The 25,445-nt window shown below is 40.6% G+C and overlaps 1 protein-coding gene across 2 annotated transcripts in view; it reads left to right on the forward strand.

The window, feature by feature from the left end:
• agbl4 (AGBL carboxypeptidase 4) overlaps window positions 1-25,445 on the forward strand; it is a 497,335-nt gene that overhangs the window by 449,938 nt on the left and 21,952 nt on the right. For both annotated transcript variants that reach the window (XM_088077779.1, XM_088077780.1), the window contains 3 exons: window positions 10,082-10,171; window positions 12,494-12,608; window positions 15,578-15,689. In XM_088077779.1, the coding sequence (XP_087933905.1) occupies window positions 10,082-10,171; window positions 12,494-12,608; window positions 15,578-15,689 (317 nt within the window). The remainder of the gene's footprint in view (window positions 1-10,081; window positions 10,172-12,493; window positions 12,609-15,577; window positions 15,690-25,445) is intronic.

Genomic DNA, 25,445 nt, shown 5'->3' on the forward strand with positions numbered 1-25,445 from the left:
CAGGTCAGGTTGGGGCTTCATAAAAAGGTCGCAGCCAGGTGCCAGAATGTTATCAGCAGGCATCCAAGACACACCGTGCCAGTAAAAACGCAAATATAAAGAGCCAAATCTCCAAATGAGATTGAACCTGCAGTTGTCTTTTCCTCTCACTTTTGCTGGTTAGCCCGTTCATAAATCATAATCCCTAATTCTGTATAGTTTACCTTTATATCTATTTCCAGGGTTTATATGGTCATGACATTCCTGGGAAAATTATGACATAAGAAAAATGTTTTTCAAGGTCTGGAAATGTTTAAGAATTGACTTTTGAATATACATCATTTTGGTTATTGTTTAAGATATATTCATAAAACTAACTTTATTGATTTAATCAAATATAAATATAAATATTGGATTGAATTTGATGGCATTTCCATTTAACTGAAAATATCAATGTTTAATTGAATCACCAGGTATTGTTATTGCATATAGAAAATATACAGACATTATGTTGGGTAAGTGAACCACTTTAATGGAGGATGCCTGAAGGGGGCAATCAAGCCAAATTTATTGAGGTTACATGAAAGCTTAGGTTCACGCAGGGTCAAAAACAGTAGAAAAAAACAGAAGAAATTAATACATACAGACATCATTATAATACAAATTATAATACAAACACATGTGAAATTACATTGCCATTTACAATCTTTTAGTTTTTCTTTTTCCCTAGAAAGAGACGCGGCTTTGACGTTTTGTAAAGTATCCATATGTTACGGTCTGCTCTATCTGCATATCGTCGATGTCAGGCGAAAATCTTTTATCTGGACATTTCACTATTTTAATTTTTTTTTCAGAAAGTAATTCTATCAGTCCCCCTCTATGTCTATCAGTGGATTTTACCATTTCTTAACCAATGAAATGTATTTTAAAAAAGCTCTTGACTAAACCTATCTTCATTGGATCCTTTTTAAAACGCAGCATTTTTTCCAATAATAGCAGTTTTGGAGATAGGAGGTTAGCACACGACAGCAGCAATATGCAGCTAGTCGAAAATGTCGAAAAACAAGAGAGTAAAGTTAGCAAATGCTAGCAGTTTGCTTATCTGCAAATGCCTTGGAAGTGCATGTTTAATAGTGTATGGCTGTTTCTCTATATAAAGCTACCTATTTTTAAGTTATTTAAATAAAGTCATTGAAATCGAGTAAAATATTATTGAAAAGTTTCGAAAAAATAATTGGTAAAATGTGTGGGAAGCCTTTATTTCTATGGAAACCCTCCACTGACTTCGTCTGACAAGGTCATGTTGACAGACTGACACACTGACGTACATAATGGTTCCTTCAACCTTGTTTTGTTACAAGCTCTGATCCAGTGAATGACAGCAAAGCTCCGTGGTGGTAATTAAACATTTATGTCTTAATATGGTTCACCCTCAGAAGCATATTGATAAACATACAGCATTTGATTGTTTTTCTATGCCTCGGGCAGTTCAGCCTGCTGGGTTGTGCTTAGATGTTAAGGAGCTGCTTAATCGCCACTGAAAGTCTTGTTTTTGCTGCCCTCCAGTGGTTTAATGACTCACCTTGCTGTAGCGATGTAGATATGTACGTTGTCGTTACATTATGACATCGCTGTTGGGTGTGGTCACAGCTGCAGCTTCTAATTCAATATCACGTTGGTGTTTTTGATGTTGTGTGAAATGATCGTCATTTAGATCATTATTGTCATGGTGCTTCCACTTGGCTACTCATTTTTGACCCTCAGAGGACCAGAGCTCACAGTGGTAGCAGTTTGCTCCCTGGTCAACAGCGGCCAAAGGTCCACATCTAACCTCCACCTCATCATCATGAACATAATTAGAAAGCCCCTCAGTTCAGGCTCGAATGCTGATGGCTGGCTGACACCTTTTTAGAACAGATTGTCTCTCCTTCTTTCTGTCCGTCCGATGCTCCTCTCCCTCTGTCAGCGTGTCTCCCTCTGTCACTCTGCCACTCCCATCGTCTTTGACCTCCACTGTCATCACGGCTGCCCTTGAGGAGCAGAAATCTCTCCATTTCACAGGGACCAGCCATAAGGGGGCTTGATTGCGGCAAATTGATCCATAATCACACAGCGCTCAGAGCTTTTTATCCTGCCGCCTCTTCATCTCCACTTTAGAGGCCCGCCGTTGGCGTATTTACATGCTGTCATCTCAAGGGTTTCCTCTGCTCCCGCCCTTCTCTCTGTCTCTCTCTTTTTCTCTTTATTTCTCTCTCCCCATCCTTCATCCCCTTTATGGCTCTCCCAATTTTCTTTTTGCTCCTTCTCTCTGTCCCTCCCCTTTCTGTCTGGATGTGATGCCAATCTGAGTGTCTCGACACGGCCATTGTAATCCCCTCCCTAGACCTGCTCTGTCTCTCTCTTTCACACACACACACACACACACACACACACACACACACACACACACACACACACACTCTGACCACTGCATTTCTGCTTTTGATTGCTCTCCTCAGCTACACACACATCCTAGATGGTTACGATGGCCAAGGAGACGGAGAGAAAGTGAAGGAGGGAGGCGGGTACAGAGATGTAGAGATGAGTAGAAGATGGGACGGAGGTACAGAGAGATGCTTCAGAGGAAGAGGTGACTTGACCCAACAGATACCTCAGAGTGGCGTCACCCAGTATATCTCTCTATCCTTGCTGCTTCTTATCTTACCCGTTTTTCTCTTCTGTCCATATATCCAATTCAAAATTACTTTTTCTATATTGGCGTCACTGCGATTATAGTACATAAATGTACATTTTGTTACAGCAGGCTGCACAAGACAATAATTCATGATGAATGAAAAAACACAAACGACATACAAGTATACTATGCTGCTGCACACAGCTACTTTTTTTTCTTTCTGGAGCATCATTATCTGAAAGAAATGCATGACACCATGGTTCTTTGTCTTGGTCTCAGTTGTATTTCAGTCAGCATCGCCATTATCAAATCCCCTGTTGAACTGTTTTAAATACATGGCAATGCACCGAATAATCATTCGCACTACATATAAACCGGGCCATTAATATGCACAACTAAACTTAAAACAGATAAATAAACATAACTCGCTGGCTGCACTCAAATGGGAGGGAATGAGTCCACTTCGCCCAAAAATAAAACTTCAAAACAGTTGATGACATGTAAGTTTTAAATTCTAAAATCTTTAAGCAGAGAGTAAAACTTCTTCTGCTTCACGTCTCATCTAGGAAAAAATTGCCAGAGCTAAATGTGTCCAGGCAACAAAGCACGTCGCCTGTGTAGTGTTAAAACAAAAACATAGTTCAGAGTGTAAAAGAAATCTGTATTCATGGAAATTAATCACATAGCCTAACAAGCGTAAACAAACATCAAATTATGACATAAATAATAATTATGGTAATTAAATGGAGTTTTGGGTCTTGTCAACACGTATACAGACATTTTTTAAAATTGAAATCTGTCCACAAAATGTCACAGTCAACACAAAAAGGAGTCCAAACACTCACCTGCACTAACGTCCTTTTTCAAATCACCTGCTGAAGATTTCATCGCTGTTGATTCCACTTTGATATAATGATGAAGGAGTTCACTCAAAGATAAGCGCGATGCTCTGATGCTTAAGTTTTCCTTATACTCCTCATTGAAATTTGTCCCATTGTCCCAAATTACCCCACCATCTGCTGGTTCAACCAGGTCTGATCCAAAACTGTCGTTTCTAAGAGACTTTAAACCGCAGAAGCTGAGGGGGAGCAAAAACATTAGATGCGGCAGATGTCTCCATTTATCCTTGAAGTGGTGGAACAATACTAAGTTTAAGTGTAAAGTTGTCATTAGACGAAGCAGCACTAATAAAATGTTTGTTTACTTTGTAATCCACATTAGTGTTTTGTTTCTAACATGTTTATTACACAAAGCAACGTGGGCATGTGTTAATGCTCTGTGTTACAAGTCCACAACTGGAGTTTTAAAAAATCTGCACTTAACAAGGTGTTTTAAAAATTAGCTTTTTGAGTTATATAAAACTCTTTGCGTATGGGAGAGAGGCCAAAATGTATATCTATATTATATATCGATATTTCCAAAATATCTGTTTATGTCCAGACAGGGTCTTAGTATCAGCATTTCCTGAAGGGAAATTTTACAATTGTGAAAGATAAACAATAACTTAGAAATAATGGATACTTAATTGGCAGATTCGAGTTATTTTATACGAAACACTTTTTTATTCCTTTCAGGCCAACAAAAAAACAGAATTCAGTATTACCCGATCAGGTTTTTACTCCAAAATTTTGAGGGCTTTAAAACAGCAGTTTTGCCTCCATTTTGGGAAATTAAATTTACAGAAGGTACAGCTGAACAGAGATAGGATAAGATCAAATAGTTTTAACAGTTGAATGAAATGGTTCAAGAACCATAGAGGAAAAGAGATTAAATTTAAAAAATTTAAAAAAAGCGGACGTGAGTTTTTAAAGAAGCTCAGTAAAGTTTCATGTGTTGTTCCCCTGATCCTCTGCTCGTCTTTGTTCTCTCCTCACCTCTGTCTCACTGTTTGTCTCCCCCTCGCTGTCCTCTGTCTTTGTATCAATCATCCCCTGTGTCTCTGTCCATCACCCTGTCTGTGTAAACACCCTCTGTAGCTCTCTTTCTTTGTCAGTTCAGTGAAAACACCGTGGCCACATGTTATCACGATTTTTTTTTTTTTTTGCATCTCTCTCCTCCCTCCTCACCTCACCCGGAGTTTAGCTGTGTAATGTGTGGTGTGTGAAGTGACAGGGGATGCTTTATGAATGTGTGAGGAGGCCTTGGCAGTGCCCCTGCCTCCCCACAATAAGATGAGCTGAATAAATCTGCGACACGCCACAGGCTCTCCGGCACCTACACACACATGCACACACCTGGTCAATTCCTGGGGAAGAAAACAGCATCATAAAACTCTTATCACTTTAGAGCCCTCCGCACTTCAGCGCATATCCCCCATCCCTCTCAGTCTTTTTCTTCTTGCTTTCTCTCCCTCTCTCTCGCTGTTTGTCCTTGAGGTGGCAGAGGGTGGTGTCAGCGGGTGGGGCGAGCGGGGTGTGAAGAGGTGCAGAGCTTTGATGCTTGTTGGGGCTCACTCAGCTGGGCAGTACACGGTGCTGCATCTCGTCCCAAGGCTCTGTATAAATTCAACGCCAGTGACAATTTACAGCTCGCGCCCATCCTCGATATGACGCACTGAGCAGGGCGCCAAGCGTGTCTTGTTGCCATCTCACCAAAGTGAGGCTAATTTATTACAGTGTAAAACCCACAGAGCAGAGAGAGGGGGGAGGCCGAGATATAGAGAGGCCTTGGTTTGAGACTTGTGGTATAATGTGTTATAAAGCTGTGGCCAGCATGACATTGTTTTTTTTATTGTATCACTGTGTACTGTGGTTGCAGCGTGTTGCACTAGAGCCCATATCCCCTCCTCATAGTGTGCCGAAGAGTTTAAATATTTCATATTTCATCCGGTTTAATATTAAACCTAAGATGCTATTTAGTATCCAATAAGATAACTTCAGTCGTACAGTGTTAGAATTGTCCCTCAGCCTTCAATGTCACAAAGTTTGGACACCGACGATATTAAAAAAGTAAGCAAAATCTGCCTCTAACTCCTTGAATCAAATTTACTTTTAAATGTATTTAAATATATGCCATGATGCTTCAAGAAGGTCTTGACAGGGCTTCCTTTGTACCTGCCGAAGAAGAATGATGAAGAAGATCTCAGTTAATTACATCACGTCACAACTTATGAGATTGAACCCAAAGTTCCCAGGACTGCTGTCACAGAAAGAGCTGACCAGCAAAATCAGGACTGACCTTCAGAATCCATTAGATTCATGTTGTTTTTCACAGGCACTTTTCTTTTCTCCAGTAATTTACATATTTATCAGAGCTGATCGTAGTTTGACATCCTTTAATTTTTTTTTTTTTTTTCCTCTCGGCAAGCTGCGAGAGAATGAGCAGTAATGTGCCGTACAGTGCAGCGCGTGACTTTGGCAGGTGAGAAATATGCTGAGGGAGCACTTTGATTTGGAAGTGTGGGCATAAATTTTGCCTCTCCTGCTTTCACTCACTCATTGTCACATCTACCCTCCTCTGCTTGGCCCCCACCCCTCTTACTGTAGCCCTCTCTCACTTTCTTTCACTGTCTTTCTCCTTCTCTGCCAGATTCTTTCATATATATATATATATATATATATATATATAATTTGGCTCTTAAAAACCTACTGAATGTCCAGGTCAGAAAAAAGGTGAGCACATATTAGCAGGTGCTGGGCATCTGCGAAAAAAGCCAAACGGTGTTAGAGGAACACTTACTTGCGTTCAGTATTTTTACCGGTCTTAATCACATGGCTGTAATTCGGCTCCTGTTAAAAATCTCCTGAACAATGAACATTAAAGGTATCCTAACCAAAAATTCACTTTTGGCACATGGGGTCGGTTTTCGCTGGCCGCAAACTGCAATCCTCATTTCTAGATGACGGTTACTCCTGCGCAATGTTTCTTTAAACCAAATGTGTTTGCATTTATTTTTCGATCAAAATCATAGAGCAGAAGATACTTGTAACCTCCTTTCCAGACACACATGCTGGAAGTGAAGATGCAAACTGTATCACCAACATTCCTGGCCATCCTCATCCTCTAATTTTAGTGCTTAGTGCACCATAAACTTTAAGGTACATTCAAAAAATATTCAGTGGTTTTGAATGTCCAGAGTACAGAAAAACATGATATACTTCTTTTACTTCCATTCCACAAACTAAAAACACCCAACACAGTCCAATTTACTTAAATGTACAGAGAATGATTCAACAACTATTAATTAGTTCAGTGTTTAAGTCATTTATCAAGCAAAAGTGTTTTCAGTTTCTTAAATTAAATATAAACGTAAATGTACACGTAAATTAAATATCTGTGGTTTAATGACTGTAAGTTGAACAAAACAGCCAATTTTAAGACATCACAGTTGGCTCTTGGAAATTGTGCTGTGCATATTTGACTTTTTGCCATCATTTCATTCACTAAATAATGAATCCACTAATCAAAAATATAATCAATAATTAAAATAATCATTAGCTGCAGTGCTAATGTACACAGATAATGCAAACCCAATCATCATAACACAGTTAAAGAGGAAAAATGATAAATTGGATTTCATATAGGTGAAATAGCAGTGATGTTGGTTTGACATTCAGCTCAGCATGGGAGGCATTTACTGCTGAAACTCTGCTCTAGTTGTTCTTCCCTCCCACTACCATTCCTAAAAAACTGTTTGCAAAGACAGAAAAAGAGTTCCAGCAAGGATCATTTGTGTTCCCTTCGAAAGCTTTCACTCAAATCCCTCGCCTTCTCTTTCTCTTCTACTTCTGTCTATCGCTCTCTCTCTTTATTCTCCCTCTCATGACGGCGCCCCGCCTGCTGATCTCTACTGACACCCTGAGGTCAAGAGATGCTGCTGCAGCGCTGTGCTCAACCACAACTTGACCCTAACCTTCATGTTCTATGCTGCCCACACCTGAGCCAAAAAAAAAAAAGAAAAAAGTGATTTTCCTTTACATACAGCCGAGTTGTGGTACTTAGTTCCTGCAGGTTCCCTCTGGGTGTTGAGGTGACTATGGAATAGTGGGACTTAATTTTGTGCTACAATGCTTGGCTGGGCACAGCCAGATACAGAGGAATGCAGAGATACAGACACATAAACACAACAACTACTTGGGGAGCGTTTGTGGGAGCCCTGAGGAGACATAGACACACACACACACACACAGACACACACACAGACACAGACACACACACACAGACACAGAGTGATGTGGGATAAACAGTGGATCCATTGTAAGCTCCAGGAGCCTGCTGTAAGAGATTGTTTTGATGAAGCAGCAAGGGCACACTAGCACTGAGACTAAATGTAGCATGGCCACGACGGTTGAATTCCCCGACAGTCGGGACCTTGGCAGCTGCCTCTGGTTTGGCTCACAACTTTCTGGCTTCTTGGTTTTACTGTAGGGAGAATGGCTGCGTGTCTGTCTACGCTTTTTTTTTTCTTTCCTGATTGCAGCTTTCTACTGTACAATGTGTGTGTGTGTGTGTGTGTGTGTGTTCTTGTATCAGCAGCCTGTGTGGTGGCCTGGGGTCGAGGCCAAAGTAGAATTTCTAAGTGATGGAATTTCACAGCCTCCGAGCACCCAGCGGCTGGCCAAACCGCAAGCACTCACATTTACAACAAACGGCCCGCCCCGCTCCACGGAGACTCCTGAATGGCAAAGCCATTTGTCTCTGTGAAGGGCAGAGGGAGAGAAAAGCGAAATAAAATCAGAGGGAGAGTACTTAAATGGAACAACGCTTTTTTTTTTTGTTTACGACCCCTAACCGCTCAAACAGACACACCATGTACACACACACACACACACACACACACACACACACATTGCTCTGAGGCTAAATTGGAATTAAGGAGAAGGAAAGGTGCATAGCCTGTTGCTAATTAGCATTTTCTTTGCTCAGCACAAGCGGGTGGAAGAATCGATAAGATATTAAGTTTGTGTATAGCGATGAGGCACGCAATCACTTTCACCCATTAGCAACAAGAGATTAGAGGAGAAACACCGGCCAAGAAAACAGCAAAACTTTGACCTCCGTGATTCTTAACTGGGCTGGGAACGCAGAATGGAGACTGATGGTTATTTGGTCCATCTACTGTACAGTATATGAGGAAAATGTGCAAAAGTGATCTTCAAAATGTAGACAGTGATATAACCTCCTACAATTGAAGGTTGACTTTTGGAATAGAGAACTGGTATTTTCACCATTGACCATCTCTGGAATTAATCCTTATGCATCTCACAGTCATGGATGGGTTACTTAATGGCCACCAGGAACAGACTCAAAATGACCAAAAGAGACACAGAAAAACCAAAAAGAGATGCAAAGAGACACAAAAAAATTACAAAAACAGGCCAAACAACCACAAAGACACTTAAAGAGATCCAGATTATGACAAAAATACACAAAACAACCATAGAGACACAAAATAACTAACCTAAAAAAAAAAAAAAGTTTTGACTGCTCAGCGTGAAGGAATCTTGGGGTCTATGACTGATGATTTGAATCTGTCTTTTGAGGTGAGGTGCTACAAATTACTTCAAAGATAAACAAAACAACTCCAAATAGATGCAAAACTGCCCCAAGTACACACAAAATTACCACTCAGAAAATTACCATAGAAACTCAAATACGCAAAAAATATGAATGATAACTACCAAGACAAGACAAAACAACAAGAAAAAGAGGCAACACCACCTCAAAGTCTGTGTCTTGCTCCTCTGGAGCAGTGGTGGGGCCTTAATTTGCATGTCTGTGCCCAGGCACATTGTCTCATAATCTGCCCATGCTCACATCGTGCAGTCGTTAATATCTCCAGAAGGCAGAATGACAAAGGTCTACGTTCTAAAGGCAAAATCCAAAACCTCTCACTTTGCTTAAAAAAATCTCTCCATTTAAACATTTTTCAGTTTGACAAGTATGTTGAAAGGTTCATGAACCTTTGTTTATGCAAAAAATGATCATGGAAATGCCCAAGAAAAGTCTCCCAAGATACAACTCATCTGTCCAACAGAGTAAGAGTGATGGAGGAGAGAAGTGTCTAGCCAGAGAGAAGTCCTCAGACAGACATGAAGACTTAAATCAAAGAAGACCTCCATCAGGTCACACCTGTTGCTGCCTTATCCCGATCTGTAGATCTATAATTCACCTTGGCCCTTTGAATATTCTGTGGCCTGTGTTGGTTTGATGTTTGATTCATGTGTGTCTGTCTGAAAGTGGACGGCCAGGTCAGAGTGTGTGTGTTGACCCAGCCTCTCATACTGCACTGTGATTGGCTACATGTGTCTTTAACTCAAATACCAATTTAAGATGATCAGTTATTAGTCTTATCTAAAACAGGAGTTTTAGAGTTGCTTTCTACACATCAAGTGGAATTTTTCTGCATTAACATTTCTTTTTCCCTTTGTCTTTACCTTTCTTTACACCTCCCTCCCCCTCTCTCACTCCCCTCTTTTCCCCCCACAGACCACCTGAGTCCAGAGAGGGAGAAGAAGCTGGTATTTCTTACAGCTCGTGTTCACCCTGGAGAGTCTCCTGCCTCCTTTATTTGTCAAGGTAAAGTTTTAATGTTAGGTCAGCGCCCTGTTTCATTGATTCAGATGCAGCACCACTGGTCTGTATGTATTTGGTCCTGCACATCAACATGTCCCATGGAGTTCAATATATGTGGTGTTTATACATTTTATTGACATTATTAATAGTCACTGTATAATAATGATGTATGTTCTGTATTTAGCAACAGTTACTAGCTGTTGTTTGCTTCTGATATATATACTGACATAAAAATGAAGACGTAAAGATGACATAAAGATGTGATATACTGTACATGTTCCTAAAGAAAAAAAGGTAGTTAAACATGTTTTACACATGAACACCAGAAACCTAAAACATAAAGCTGCACAACACATTTTTTTCAATGTCCATGTGTTATCAAAAATAATGCAAAAATGCCTGTCTTGCAAAGTCTTTCACAGAAATAATCTCTAATCAATATCTTATTACTTTTATTGTATGACATCTTTCTTGAATCACTGTATAAAGGGCAATATAAAAAAAGGCCAACTGCTTTTCTATATAATTTACCCGAATATCCAACAAACCCCGCACATTACAGCAGATTCGATGCTCTCATACGTAAATGACAGAATAGGTCAATTTCAACTGCCAAAATGACATATATAACTGGCTCCAAAATTAAATAAATGATTGTCCTAACGGTTGCAGTTTTAAACACAGACTTAGCGTTGTAAAGCAGGTTTTGTTATGCTATCAAACTTGTTTGTGTTTAGGTTTAGGTAAGAAAAGAAGGTGGTAGCATTTAAAGAAAAAAGTAACTTTACACATGCAACTGGCCCAGTATGATAGACATACTAACATATTACAACTTTTTTACACTATTATTTAAAGAAGTCAGCTTTGGCCGCAGGACACAAACACTGGTCTCCTGTGTGAAAGACCTGTGCGTGTTTGACCCACCCATTACACTTCCCGCCCACCATTTAGGTATTTCTTTCATATTTATTCAAATTTACAAGTACTTTGTTGCTTTCTGTACTATCTCACCTAACTTTCTGTTCCGCTCCCGTAATAATTACTTCGGCTGCTAGAGGGTACCTCCTCAGAATAAACGGAAGTGTGGATTGTAATAAGCTGCTTGCACAGTCGATATGGTTGTTTTTTTGGTGAGGGCAGCCTGAATACTGAGGCCTTTCCCTCCAGATTACAGAGGTAGGTTACTCCATTACAGTCCTACATTTGAAGGATTTGCGACACATTAAAAAGAATTGTCATAACAATTCAGCAGAAGTCGAGATATTCCAATTTTAAGTCCATAGTATGGGTTGAGCTTCAAAAATGTTATACATTTTAGGTGTCCAAACCCGGAGGGATAAGACCCCTGCTGACAACAGCAGCATCATTTTCTTTAGAAAGCTCCCTCCAGAGCCACAGGTGATGTTTTCAAAGGGCTGAGAACTCCCCATGTTTCGTACACTGAACATCAGGCATAAAACAAATTTAAATTTAAATTTAACATAAATGTCATTAGAGTCCTAAACTCTTCTTTGCTCCTGTGATGTCTGAATGTTACAGGAATAGGTACAAGAGTTTCTTTATAAAATCACAGGAAACACAATCTGAGCACATCAAAGGGTTGCATCGTCTCAAAACTAATAAAACAGGTTGAAAACTGAGAGCCTTTTGGGAAATCGTCTCCTTGTGCAGTACAATAGTTTTAGCAGGATTTAATGACTCCTTGCTCCCTTCCTCCTGCTCAGACTGAGGTGAGTGGGCAGGTTCGCATCTTCTGGGTCCCACTTTCTTGTTTATAGGGAGCCGGTCTGAAGAGGTGAGGGCTGGGGCGATAAAGGGACGGAGGGCAAGGCCTTACTTTTAGTGGTGGTCCCTGTCCACTACTTTGACTCAGTAAGACAGACTGAGGAAGGTCCATTAACGTTAACGAGGTGTAGAGATGGTGCTCGTGATGAAGGGATAGAGAGGTGATAGAAGTAGAGAGGTACAGAAGAATGTCTTTGTCATCTATCTATCTATCTATCTATCTACTTGTCTATCTGATCTACCTACAGTATCATTGTGTGTGTGTGTGTGTGCATCATCATGAATCAGATGAGTTGGCTTCTAGCCCGCTGTGTGCTGTCTGTTTTTCCACCGCCGTCAGCTCCATTCCATTTGTATCGATTTAGGCTTGACGTCTCCTATTCCTCCTCCGATTCTGACGATGCCCCCTCGCTGTCCTTCCTTCTCCTTTTGTTTCTCAAAACTCAATTAACTGCCAGCCCGTCTTCGGTTTTCTTTTCAAGTCTATTTCCCTCTGTGCGTGTGTGCATCTGTGCTGATTTATGTATGTGTGTTTGATAGGTGTCATCGACTTCCTGGTGAGCCAGCACCCTGTGGCTCAGGTCCTGAGAGATCATGTGATCTTCAAGATCGTCCCAATGCTGAATCCTGACGGAGTCTACCTGGGCAACTACAGGTACACAAACATTTTTTTAACTCTTAATTTGAATGCATCGCTACATTGCATAGAATTCACACATTACACGGTTTTATATCCTGCTACGTGGGATTATATCCTCTTAACTCCTCCTTTAGGGAGCTTAATGAATTCATATAGCTCACAGCAGTGCATTTGTTAGAAGATAGTATTTGGCCGTAGGGCTGTTCTCTGTGTCCATCCTCTCCTCCTCTCTGTCTTTAACACTATTGCTGCAGCTCTGTGGGCATCCTCCTCTTCTCTATTTTCCTCTCTTCTCTTTCCCTTCTTCATAATTGCCTTTTACTTAATAGGCTCAGCCCCAGGAATACTAATGCACACTGAGATAAGCATCAGCAGTGAGCTCTCGGTGTGTTTGTGAGTGCCATCTAGTGGCGGTGCCTCATCACTGCCTCCAAAAATATGTTAAGGGAATGTCAGTCGCTCCCCAACAGTGACAATCTCTATAATATCATCGACTGTGATTGGTGCCTGCTTAAAGGCTGTTTTCATTAGCTTGCTTTCACATTGAGTCATGATGAGCAGCGCATTGACAGAATGTGAATAGTGATGGTCCTCACCTCACTTACCACACATGCTCATTTATACACATGCATCTCTCTCACACACACTAACACACACTGATACCACACAGCCGTCCCTGCAGGATACAGTTCAGAGCGGACTGTAATGGATACATGCAGAGCAAAGAATCAATGTCAGTTAACCTGGGATGAGAATTTTGTTCATGGCTCACTGCTCTGCTCAGTTGCTCTAGAGAGTATCAGTAACTCCTGTATCATTACCAAGGGCTCCAGTAAATGTCAAAGATACACATGACAACAAATAGAGCAGCACAGAGTGAATCTTTACATGCAAATATCCCATTATGGCTATTGCTGGTTAACACAAGTAATAACACTTGAGTGTAGCAATCCTCATCTACTATATAGTACCTTTTTACACCTTTCCATTATATCCATCCATCTATTTTTATATATCTGCTTTAAGGTATTGTGTGGAGTGTTTTTGTAAACAAGTTGTGCTAAAATTCCTAATTTCTTTTTGGAAATGTATTGTGTTTTTAAGCCTAATGAAAGTGTTGAATGCATTTCCTTCCCTGTAAAGCACTTGCACTAGCTGAAACCTGCGTTGGCTGTTTCCACAATCACTCTCCATTTACTATATAGTGCACTAAATTTAACATCCACCATTTTATGAGTGTAAGAAATCTGAGTGTGAAATTTATGTGCTGCATAGTGCCCCCACAAATTCTCACAATGGAACAAAAAAGTCCATGTCATGTACACTACTTTCTACTACAAACCAACCGCCAGAACAAAAGTGAAATTTTACATTTCTGCAAACCACGGATATGCTACATTTGGATGTTAAATATTATGTAGCAGATATGCTGAAACCTTATCTTTTAACAATGCTGTGTTAACGTTTGGTCATGTTTAAGCACAAGAGCTAATTGATCATGGTTAGAAACAGGTCAAGTTTTGGCTTAAAATACCTAGTTTTGGGGGCACAATCCCGCTAACAAAACACCCACTGTTTGTTGACTAAAAAGCTGCAGGAAACACAGCAATGACTTACTAAATCACAACCAGTTTTGTAGTTTGTTGGTCAGAAACAATGGCCTGCAGCTCGATGGGCATCTTACTTGGGTGCCACCGCAATCCACCCTCCCCTCGACTGTGTGATGATAAAGCAAGCTCATATGCTTTGTCACTTTAGAAACAATGATATGATACTGACACCTGCAAATGCAAATGCAACATAGTCATGGTTTGCAGAAACCTACAATGCCAACATTTTCTTCTTGTAACTTAGCTGTCTACTAACACTAAAAGAATGCAATTATGTCAGATTTAATATATGAAAAACTTACCTTCGGGTGGCCCTTCCCCTGTCAGTTTCAGTGATAAATCAAAATGATTATGATACATAAGTCTAAGATCCTGACTTGAGCTCCGGATTAAACTTCTGAGTGTCTATACTGAGGCTGTGATTTTGGACACAGTGATGTTTGGCAGGACTGTATGCGTGTACAAGATAAACATAAAACCCACTCCTTGAAACATCACTCCGCAGAACTGCGAGTGGTCGAAAACTCTGCAGAGTATCTTTAATCATTACCTCCGTCAAGAAGGTATTTGGCTCAATTTGCAAGTGTTTATCAGCAGGGTTGCAAAAAACCACGGGCCCAAATTTCATGAAAATTGTTGAAAGGGTGAAGTATTGGCCAAGGAAGATCACATTAAATTTTGGTGCAGACCTGAATCATGGGCCGGAGGTTGGGCATTACATTTCCACAATGAGGCCATCCGGACAACATGCTAAAAGTGCTAACACTGCTAACAACAGCAACTATACTGAAACCACCAACAGTGTGGTCATATGGCAATGAGCCCCACTCTCCAGCGCACACCGAGGAGCAGCTGTGGCTCAGGAGGTAGAGCACATCGTCCACTAATTGGGAAAACAGCAGTTTGATCTGTGGCTCCTTCAGAACACATGTTGAAGTATCCTTGGCCAAGATACTGAACCCCCAATAGTTTCCACCACCCAAATTGTGCCATTATTGTGTGAGTTTGCGTGAATATTTAACAGATGAGCAGGTGGCACCTTGTATGGTAGCCTTGATCACCATTGTATGAATGTGTGTGTGAATGTGGTTTGTAGTGTAAAAGTGCTTTTAGTGTTCAAAAAACTGAAAAAGAGTTATACAAATGCAAGTGCAGAGTGGCAGCGATTAGCTGGCCGGTGTGGACATGAACAACAGTTTGCTTTTATATCAATGGTCTGAACATCGTATGCTGCACCTTCAACACTGTGTGATAGAGCATTTGGCCTCCTGGGTTATAGTTTCCCATTAAAAATCTGTGTGTGCATGTGTGTGTGTGTCTGTGTGTGTGTGTGTGTGTGTGTGTGTGTGTGTATATGTTTGTGTGTGCGTACAGGTGTTCTCTGATGGGTTTCGACCTGAATCGCCACTGGCAGGATCCCTCTCCATGGGCCCACCCCACACTGCACGCTGTCAAACAACTCATAGTGCAGATGAACCAAGACCCAGTGAGTGAGCAAGCACACACACACACATGCACACACACACACACGCCCTCCATACTGTGCTCAACATTCCCTCACCACAGTAATGTCTGCTGGTCCCGAGAACAGTTTTCTGACTCCCTGCTTGGTTCAGCATGTTCCTCCAATCTGTGTTTAGGATTGTGTGCACTGGGGAGCAGGGATAGGCTAGTCAGCACCTCCAGAATGTCAGCTCGGCTCTCCTGGCCATTCAAAACATATTACTGCAGCAAGTCTCTGTGCTGTCAGTTTCTAACTCTACTGTAACTTTTTCCTTCCCCAGTTTTATTCTTTCAGTCAGAGGAGCGCTACACAGGCAGGCCGGGGATTTTTCTCTTTGTTCCTGATGTTAATTATAAGCAGAGCGGCAGGTTGGTGGGATTACTGAAGGTCAGTGTGTGTCCTGGGAATACTCTGCCCTTTTGTACACTCCTCTAATCCTGATAAGAGAGGGAGCGGGCTGGAGCGGGATGCAGGGCAGGCCAGAGATGGGGTGAGGCGCGGGGCTGGCATCGGGCAGATTAACCTTTTCCCCCGGCGCTGACACACTGATCGATAGACTCTGTCATGGCAGGGTGATCCACTCATGCCTGTCATTCACACATGCTCACATGGGCAAACACACACATCCTGTGCAAACAGACACGTACACATACTAACACTCTCTCGTAGCACAGTGAGAATACGGCAATGCACAGAGGAACAGGTGCTCTCAAAAGTTTCCCCTGTCGGCATAGGTGTTTTTTCTCTAAGGCGCATAGTTTTATAGATAAATTGCAACGGTCACACCTTTATATAGAGGAGAGGTTACCAACCTGAGGGTAGAGCCCCTCTCAAGGGTCAGGGGATGAAGCTAAGAGGTCACGAGATGATTGCAGGTGTAAGAACTAAAAATAAAAGAACACCAAATTAAATTTATTTTGCAGACTTTTCATCAACCTTTGCTCTTTCTTGTGGAATATTATTTGATATTTAAAAATTATTTCAATTTAAAAAGTGACTAGAGTTCACATGCAGACATTGCGTCATATTAAAGGGTACTTCACCAGTTTTCAACCAGCTTTGTATCAAAGCATTTAACTGTAATATGAGATTGTTTCTTGCTGGCCAGCCACCATTTTATCACATAGTTTGCATTACCAGCAGGAGTATTTATTGGTCTGGCGCATTCTGTTACTTGTAGGTTTCTACTTGAGCAAAAGCACCCTTTTCCTCTGTTTTCTCTGGTCATGTAGCACCACTTTCAAAAGTATTTGCTACTTTCGACTGCATAGACATCCTAGTTTTATTAACAGGCAGTCCTTCCAGCAGTGAAATACTTGTTTGTGAGGCTACATGCAAAAAACAAGTCAGCGACAGTTGATGTAGAGTCGTTGTCTTTACATTGGCATAAATTCAGTTCCATACACATTAAATTCATGGCAGATATAGCCTAATAAAAGGAACTTAATGGCCTGCCACCACACTGACTTTGAATTCTCTAGCTGGGTAAATGCAGCCTCCAGACAACACAATATTGGGCCTTATGTTTTCAAAGTCCACTCCTGCTGGTCAGATGTCTCCCATTCCCTCTCCTTCACTGTTGATAACCATCCCACCAGCACTTGTCCTCCTGTAGCCCCCCCTTCTCCCTGATGATTGCCTTTAGTCTTGCAGAGTTAATTTGGAGGCTTGGGCAACCTCTCCTCTTCTGTCTCTCTCTCGCCACAGCCAGTTAATCCCATCAGACACACTACTCATGTCTGGGGCTCCCAGATGCCAGTTTCAATGCCAACTCTGCAGCCAGGAGGCCCTGTGCTGCTGCCCTCCATTCATGCTCATCTCACACAGCGGGCATAGAGTCTAATGAGGCTACCAGGGTTGGAGGGCTCCGCTGGAGGACTCCATTAACAGGAGATCAGCAGCAGCTACGTAGAGCAGAACAGTTGGGCTAAACTAGCATATGTGGCCCTTTTACTAGCTGCAAACTCTGTGTGGTCATTTGTTTGAAAGTGAGGAGACTGAGAGGAAGCTGGACTGGGGGTTTATTATCAGTTTTCAAGTGATTTAACTTTACAATTGTACCTAAAATCTACAGTTTGCAAGTAAGGGGTGGGTGGTTCTGAATCAAACATAGATATATTACTGTAACCTTAAACTGATCACCTGTGAAAGAAAGACATAAGCCGATACTTTGTGATCAGGCATCCTCTTTTAAGTGTGGAGAACACCTCCCAGATATTCAGCTTCTTAGGGCATGTGTCCTTATTGCGTTTTTCTTCACCAGAAAAGGAGATGCAGCGCTTCCTAAAAAAGCGTTCCCTGTGATTTTTTTTTTCAATAACACACTGCTTATGGCGTTAGGTAGCTAATGTAACGCTACTTTAACAGATGGCTGATGACACAGTTATCAAACTTACAACTGTGCAGTGGTAAGAGCACAACACTTTGCAGCAAAATCCAGTTTCCACCAGCCAATCTGCTCCCAAAAATGGGCTTTTCTGTCTTTGTTGTGACAGTACCTGAGCTAAAAGAGCGGCAGTGAAATCATTAATGCCTTTCAGGAAAGTTCAAAGATTAATAAGAGATTTGGAAAAAGACACTGGGCGCGGCTCTCTTTGTCTTGGCGGCCACATGCAACTGCATTCAGTCTCTCCTCACTGGAAACAATTGAAAAAGATGCCGGTTTTGAGAAAAAGCCAACAGGTGGCTTGGGGCCACAAGCTAGCTGTAGCCAACAGCAGCCTTATTTGTCTTTTCATTGTTGTTGCTTGCTGTAAATCTGTGTGTTTGTGTGAATACAGATCTTCATGTTGATGTTATAAAAGGACAAATACAGTCAATGTTAATGGTGTCTCTAGGCTACAGTAAATTGTAATGGATTGTTCTTGGGAAGCACAGTTAAATAGTTAAAGGCAGACTTGTTTAAATTTTTCTCCATTCACAACATAATGAAATAATCTTCCTCTTGCACTGAGGGAATTAACCCAAGCACAATATTTAAAAAATACCACCAAGGTTGGGGTTGTCTTTTGGTGTTGCAGCTTCATTTTTTAAGTTAAGTGTGATGGCAGGCATGAGACTGTCATGTTCTAATGCTAATAATTTCAGTATTATAACACTAAAAATGTATTTTCGAAAACCAGAAACTAGTAAAATATATCCTCGTGAGTAAACTCTCAACCATGACCTTTGCATTAGAATATATAACATACTGAAATTGTACTTGGCCTCTTTTGCAGTAGATATCCTTGTTACAGCAAAACAGGATGTTAAATTGTGTTTTTGGTAGTTGTGTGTCTCTAGGTACCATCTCACATGAGAATTCATGGTCTTGCATGATTTGGGTGATTGCTTTGTATTATCAGTCTAATAATACTCATTTAGCGCTCAGGATGGGAATTGAGAACCGGTTCCAGTTGAGAACCAGCTCCAAATTGTCTGATCCATCAGAATCATATGCCTCCGAGCTCATCAATTCCTTTTATTGATGTTGGTTGTGCAATGCAAAACAATGAAACTCATGCATCTACACCACTGGAAATAAAGTTAAGGAAACAGTTCAAAGAGTGACTTCATGTCACGAAGGAAGATGACAACAGTGATGCTTGTAATGTCTGCAAAATGATCATTTCAAGTAATGGTGGAAACACTAGGAACTAGGACTTAGCAGATTTTTTTCTTTCTCCACAAAAACCTAAATGAATTTAAGGCTGTAGAATATGCTCTCATTTCATTTACACTGTGTTCAGACTCAGATATCATAAAGCAGTTACACTGATGCTGAGAACCTATAAAGGACTATTTTTTTCCATAAAGAATCAGTACAAAAAAATCAATAAATCATTGGAATAGTAATCTGAATCGATAATATTGGTATCATTGAAACTACATCAGTTCCCACCCCTCTTCGGCGTGCTGTCCACTCTATTTACTATTTCAGTATTTGCTTTTTTCTAAGTGTAAAGCCTGAAAACACTGTGTATGCTGGCGTCAATGAGTCATCATTTGCAGGCTGTTTAGAATTTATAAATTCTGGTAATCTTTAGGTATGTACCTAACTTTATTCAAACTAATGCAGATTGTAAAGACTAACTTAATTCAAGATGCAGTACAGATTTTCTCTTCGTGCCTTTCCGTACATAAATCTGACCCTGACTTTTTGTCAATCACGACTTCTTTACTACTTTAGATACCCACAGTTCTGTGTGTAAGGCATCATAATTCAAAGTCACATTGCCCTCCGTTGCACAAAGGAGCCCATTCAGTTTGAAACCCCATCAACCATTCTTGTGACAGACACCCTCGTCACTCCAAAGCGATTCTCCATCATTGTGAATTCAGCAGCACTCTCTTTCTGCTGGGAAAATAGCTTCCTTGTTCTGTTCAGGCAATAACTTCAATAACTGGCTGCGAGTTCGCAGACAAGTGCCATTTAAATCAAAGCTTGTTGCAGGAGCAATCTAAGCTGCATTGGTATTGATGGCCGGAAACTTTTATTTGACAAATATTTGTATATAAATTCAACACTGCTCAGAACATTTGCACTCACTGTGTGTTTATGCAAACTCTGTCTTGAAGAAACAATGTTTTAAAATCAATAACTGAAAGTCCCATCAGCCAGCTCACTTGAATGATTACATTAATATATGTATGCAGAGTATGTACAGTTACAGTTTGGCTCCGAGGCTTTACATTCGTCAATCCTCACTGCATGCAGTTAGCTTATAGGTGTTTTGTGGAGTGGAAGAGGAGCACAATGTGAATTCTCAAAAGCATCGCGTGGCTTTTTTGGCCACTAAACTTGCACAGATAGGTCAAAAGCAAACCATATTATTCACAAGCCCCACAAAGAGTGAAATGTACTCCTAACTACGCTGTAAAGCAAATAGTGTCTCGGTGCTCCTGTGCTAGCATGTATTTAAAATAAAATTAAATGGATACATTTGGCGCAAAATTGGTCCCTATTTATGCAAAGGAGTCTCATGTCAAAAATAGTTAAATTAACAAAGACCAGTGCTAATAGCCACACACATTTACAGTGAAATTGTTAGCATCTTTAGAGAATTAGCAGTAACTGAAGCACAAAGCACACTAACAGACTGAGATACTAAATCCCAGATACAGTTTCTCTTTGCTACATTTAAAGTCCGTGCTAGAAGTTTTCAGGAAAGCCTCTGCATGTTGTTGGTCAGGACCTGTAGTGTGTGGCCTGAAATTTTCTGTTTTTATGTATTTACTTTCAGCCATTGTTCTGCCTGCTGCATTCTTCGCACAAAGGCAACATTTCTACTTTGTCTCTTGGAAAATTGCAATCAGACATTGAAAAATAGGAAACAAAAATCCCTTTTTTTAAGTTCAGTTTTAGTTTTTAGTTTTTTTTAAGTGTGTGTCCTGTTGTATCACTCTCTATCCCCTCTGTTAATTCAGCAGCAGTTTGTGGAGTTTGAGTCACAGGGTGGATAATTGATCAGTTGATCCAATCAGAGCTGATCAGATAAGATTGATGCATATGCAGAAGCGAATGTATATATATGTATATATATATATATATATATATATATATATATATATATATATATATATATATATATATATATTTATTTTATTTTATTTTTTATTTTTTAATATCATGTTCGACTCCTCTGTGGGCCTATGTGTTTGAATCCCAAAGACTCTTCCTCTCAAAAGCTTATTTACCTGTTGCCACAAAATAACACCAAGGTCAGTTACTTTGGAAAGCGAGTTAACAATATAAGTCACATAATTTAACTATGGCTATTTTATGTTTTAACAGTTTTTAGACAACAGTGGAGTTCTACAGCACAGAGACACCAGCTATATTAGGCAGCTACACACACACTATACTTTCTGATAGGATTAATTCACATTTGCTTTTAGTCTTGTCAGGGGAAATGTTGTTTATAGTAAAAATAGAAATATATTTAGATATACCAGCCTCATTCTTTAGGCAACCTAAGAGACCAGGGTGGTTTATGACTTAATGGGCCAGTTGGTGGAGGGAAAATTAGGCTTACATTCATCAGGTTACAAAAAAGAGTACTCCACTGGGATGCTTATGTTGTACTGTGTTTACTGGTCGTGTAATAGGGCGATGATTTCCTACCATGTGAGCCATAAGAGCAGATGTTCAGCTGATAGTAAATCAAAGTTGGCTTGGTGTTTGTTTTTTGGCTCTTGGTGGCCCAAAATGGCTTAAAGCAGCTTTAAACTGATCTTGCACATATTCGTCACAAAATAAAAACAATGTGAAATGTAAAATAGAGGTGTGATCAAGTACAGCTTTTGTGTGAATGGCAGCTATGCTCAAAAGCTGGCTGTAAACTTCCTCTCCATCCATCTGAAGGCAAGCCTGCTCAAGCTGTTTCATAAAATTCCATCATTTACCATCTGCAGCCGAACATTGGTCAGCAGGGAAAATGGCTGAAAGAGTCAGTGATGCAAGGAGCTATAATCTGTTCCCAAGCCACCCTGTTGTTTGTTTTGAAAAGAGAGAAATGGAGAGGAAGACAAAAAAAGGAAAAGAGACCAAAGAAACAAATGGACCCATCTCCTTCCTAAAGCGTTGCTTTTCCAGCTCATTTATCAAAAGCAGGAGAAGAATTCTTTTTGATTGGCTGATTACCAGAAGCATTCATCACCGGCCGACGTATCCCCACCAATTTGACACTGCCATTTCGGATAATTTGTTAAGTATGACAAAGAGGTCATTGTTGCCCTGGCTTCTTTTTGACCTTTTTAATATTAGAAAATTAATTTTCTATCTGAAACAAATGCATTAGGTCCTGTCACAGCACCTAGATGAATCTTGCACCTTGAAATCCTCCCTAATGCCCTCCTCCTGTGACTCCTACAGCCTCACTCTTTCCTGTGTCTTTGTTCAGCGGTCAGGTCTGTATTTTACTGTATGTGTAGAGCAGGAGATCTGTCTCGGTGTGTGTTTTTTGTGTCTTATTCTCTCTCTCCACTCCTCTCTCCCCATGCGCGTTGTCCTCTGGTGTCAGCCAACCATTTCTGATCCATTTCTGAGATTTACAGCCAATTTTACCCCATCATCCCTGCGTCGTTTCAATCCCTCCATCATCCCTCTTTTTATTCTTTCACCGTTGGATGCTGAATTGTCTGCTTTTCACAGGAAGATACAGATGAAGCTCCCACACTCCGGCAATTTTTATGCCTTTTTATCAATTTAGTTCACAGGCTTTTACCTTATCTTAATTTTTTACGTAATAGTACGAATTTTTTTTTCAGCACCTTCCCTCTTTCTCCTCTCTGCTGCCTTTTCTCACCGCCTCTTCTTGTCTGTATCTATCAGCCTCCTTTTCTCGTCTCCTTCACCTGCTCTCCTGGCAGGCCCTCCCAACAGATGTGGCAGCTTATGTGGCACTAACAGGCCTGAAGCAGAGGGCTGCCTGCGCCCGTTCAGGCTGATTACAAGTCACCTCTGTGTTCATAAACAGACAAATACCGCCATCAATTTGAGAGTGCAGTACCGGTTGAGTGGGAGAGGGAGGGGGAGACAATAAGAGAGACGGAGACAGACGGAGGGAGAGTTTTGTGTCCATGAAGCAGGTCATGCCATCTGCCATGTTCTGTCACTGCGACATCATTAGAGGGTCACTGACCACGTGCCCCCGTGACCTGAATTGGCTTCTCTGACTAATGAAATGTTGGGGAGAGTTTTACAGTGTACAAGTGATATGACAGTTTTTCTTTCCATCCTTTTTGTGTGGGAAAGTTTGACTCAGTATGAATGTTTGATGTTTGCAGCAGCACACAAATTTACACCTGGTTGGCCTCACTGGAATAGGCAAGTGCCTTGCTCAAGGGCACTTCATAAGTCATTGCATAGGTAAATGAGAGGTTTCCACTCTTACTTTTACTGTCCAGAGATGAGATGAGATGAGATGAGATAAGGATATTTGTCTTGGGCAAAGAAATGCTACTCACTGCTGCATGGAATTCAATTAATAACAATACATTAACAATACATTAACCACAGTGCAAACAATATGCAGTGGACAGCATGGTATCGAATGGCTTGGACACAAAAATTAAGGCAAAATATTGCACATACCCCATAATACATTAACCAGACTAACTAGTTGACTTGAGTTTGGAACTGAGTGATTGCTAAATTACTCTCCATAACAGCAATTTTCCAATAATAGTTTAATAGCTGAATTTCTCCACTTGTTGAAATGGTGTGTACTGAGCAGTACACAGTATATTAGGAGTTGAGATGGTGTTTTCTTTTACCAACAATCTCTAAATCCAAGAATATAAGATATTAGGCAAAGTTGTTAACTTGTTACCCTAATGGCATTGTGTCAACTCTAACTCATTTCTGAGAGGAGGAGGGATTCGATTTTCCCGAACCACCCACTAGAAACCAATGTATTCTCCTGAATCAGATTAAGTCCACACTGTTGGGTAGCCGTGCCAACATGCTGATTTTTAAAAGTGGAGCGGAGTGAAATTAAACCAAACTACAATGTTGGTTGATATTGAGAAGACATATTGATATTAAACACCCTTGACAGCAGTGTCTATTTTGTCTGTATTGCAGCCATTTTTGTTATTACTCCTCATTGCTTAACAAAAGACAACAGTGTGACAACAGCGTTAGTCCTGTCCTCGGTGCTGATTGGATAATCATAGTCCCCCTGCATTGCTCATTGTTTTTTTTCCTTGTCATCCGAGAAACCCTGCTGCTTTATGTTCTGATGCCAAATGAATCAGTCAACTCAGTGAAGTGGGTACATTTCTTCTTTTTTTTCACAATGTTTATTGAAATTTTTCAAATAGAACAGACAGAAAAAAACAGCAATATTTGGTCAGATCAATAGAGACGAAACAACAGAGTAAGTAGTAAGTAAAATAGGAACAACACAAAACCGGGACAGGACTAAGACAAGACAAATGGTACAAATCAAATAAGTATTCAGACTAAAACAAAAATCAAAAAATTGTCATAAAATAAAATATGTAAATATAATAAAAATATTTAAACAGACCAACGGTCGGTTGGAAAACTGCCTGTCACATAACAATTTAATGTCCCAAAAGTACAGGATTAATATCAGGGAAGTCCAGCTCTTGTATATGGGTGGCCACATGTTGCAACATTTTCTCAGAGAACCCTTCATTATGTACCAGACTCTTGACTTGAGTGGGCGTATTTCAAAGTCTGGACTAAAGCAAGCTTAGAGGCAGTCGGGCACACCATGACGCGACTCCGAAGATGGATCATCTCAGGCACAACTTAGCACAGCTAGTAATGGAAACATAAATGAATGCAGCATGGTTTTACTCTGTGCAGCCAAAAGTGCAGATGGTAAAGCCCTATAAAGCTAGGATTATAGCGAGCTAGCTATGACTGATAATAAATGCTGGTGGCACCAAAAAAATCAGCAGTCACCCCCTAGAAATGAGAAATCAAGGACCTATTGTTGCAGACATTACCGTGAATTTTAAGTGATTCATCTGTTAATGTGATTGTAAACTTCATATGTGCTCTGCGAAAACGTAAAGTTTGACAAGAGCAGCAACAGTAACAAAAGGGATGTGGTCAATGGGCATCCCTCCAATCACCCACCTGCTTTCTACAGCAGCATTAATTCCCAGTTAGATCTTACACGTGGAGAAATCTGTGTCACTCCTCCCACAGGCATTACAGGAATATTTTAATATTGGATAATGTGCATTACATGGCAAGTAAGTTCAACTTTCTTCTCTTGA

This window comes from Plectropomus leopardus, chromosome 5 (assembly GCF_026936395.1).
Source record: "Plectropomus leopardus strain MGB_pleo_1.0 chromosome 5, ASM2693639v1, whole genome shotgun sequence".
Classification (NCBI taxonomy): domain Eukaryota; kingdom Metazoa; phylum Chordata; class Actinopteri; order Perciformes; family Serranidae; genus Plectropomus; species Plectropomus leopardus.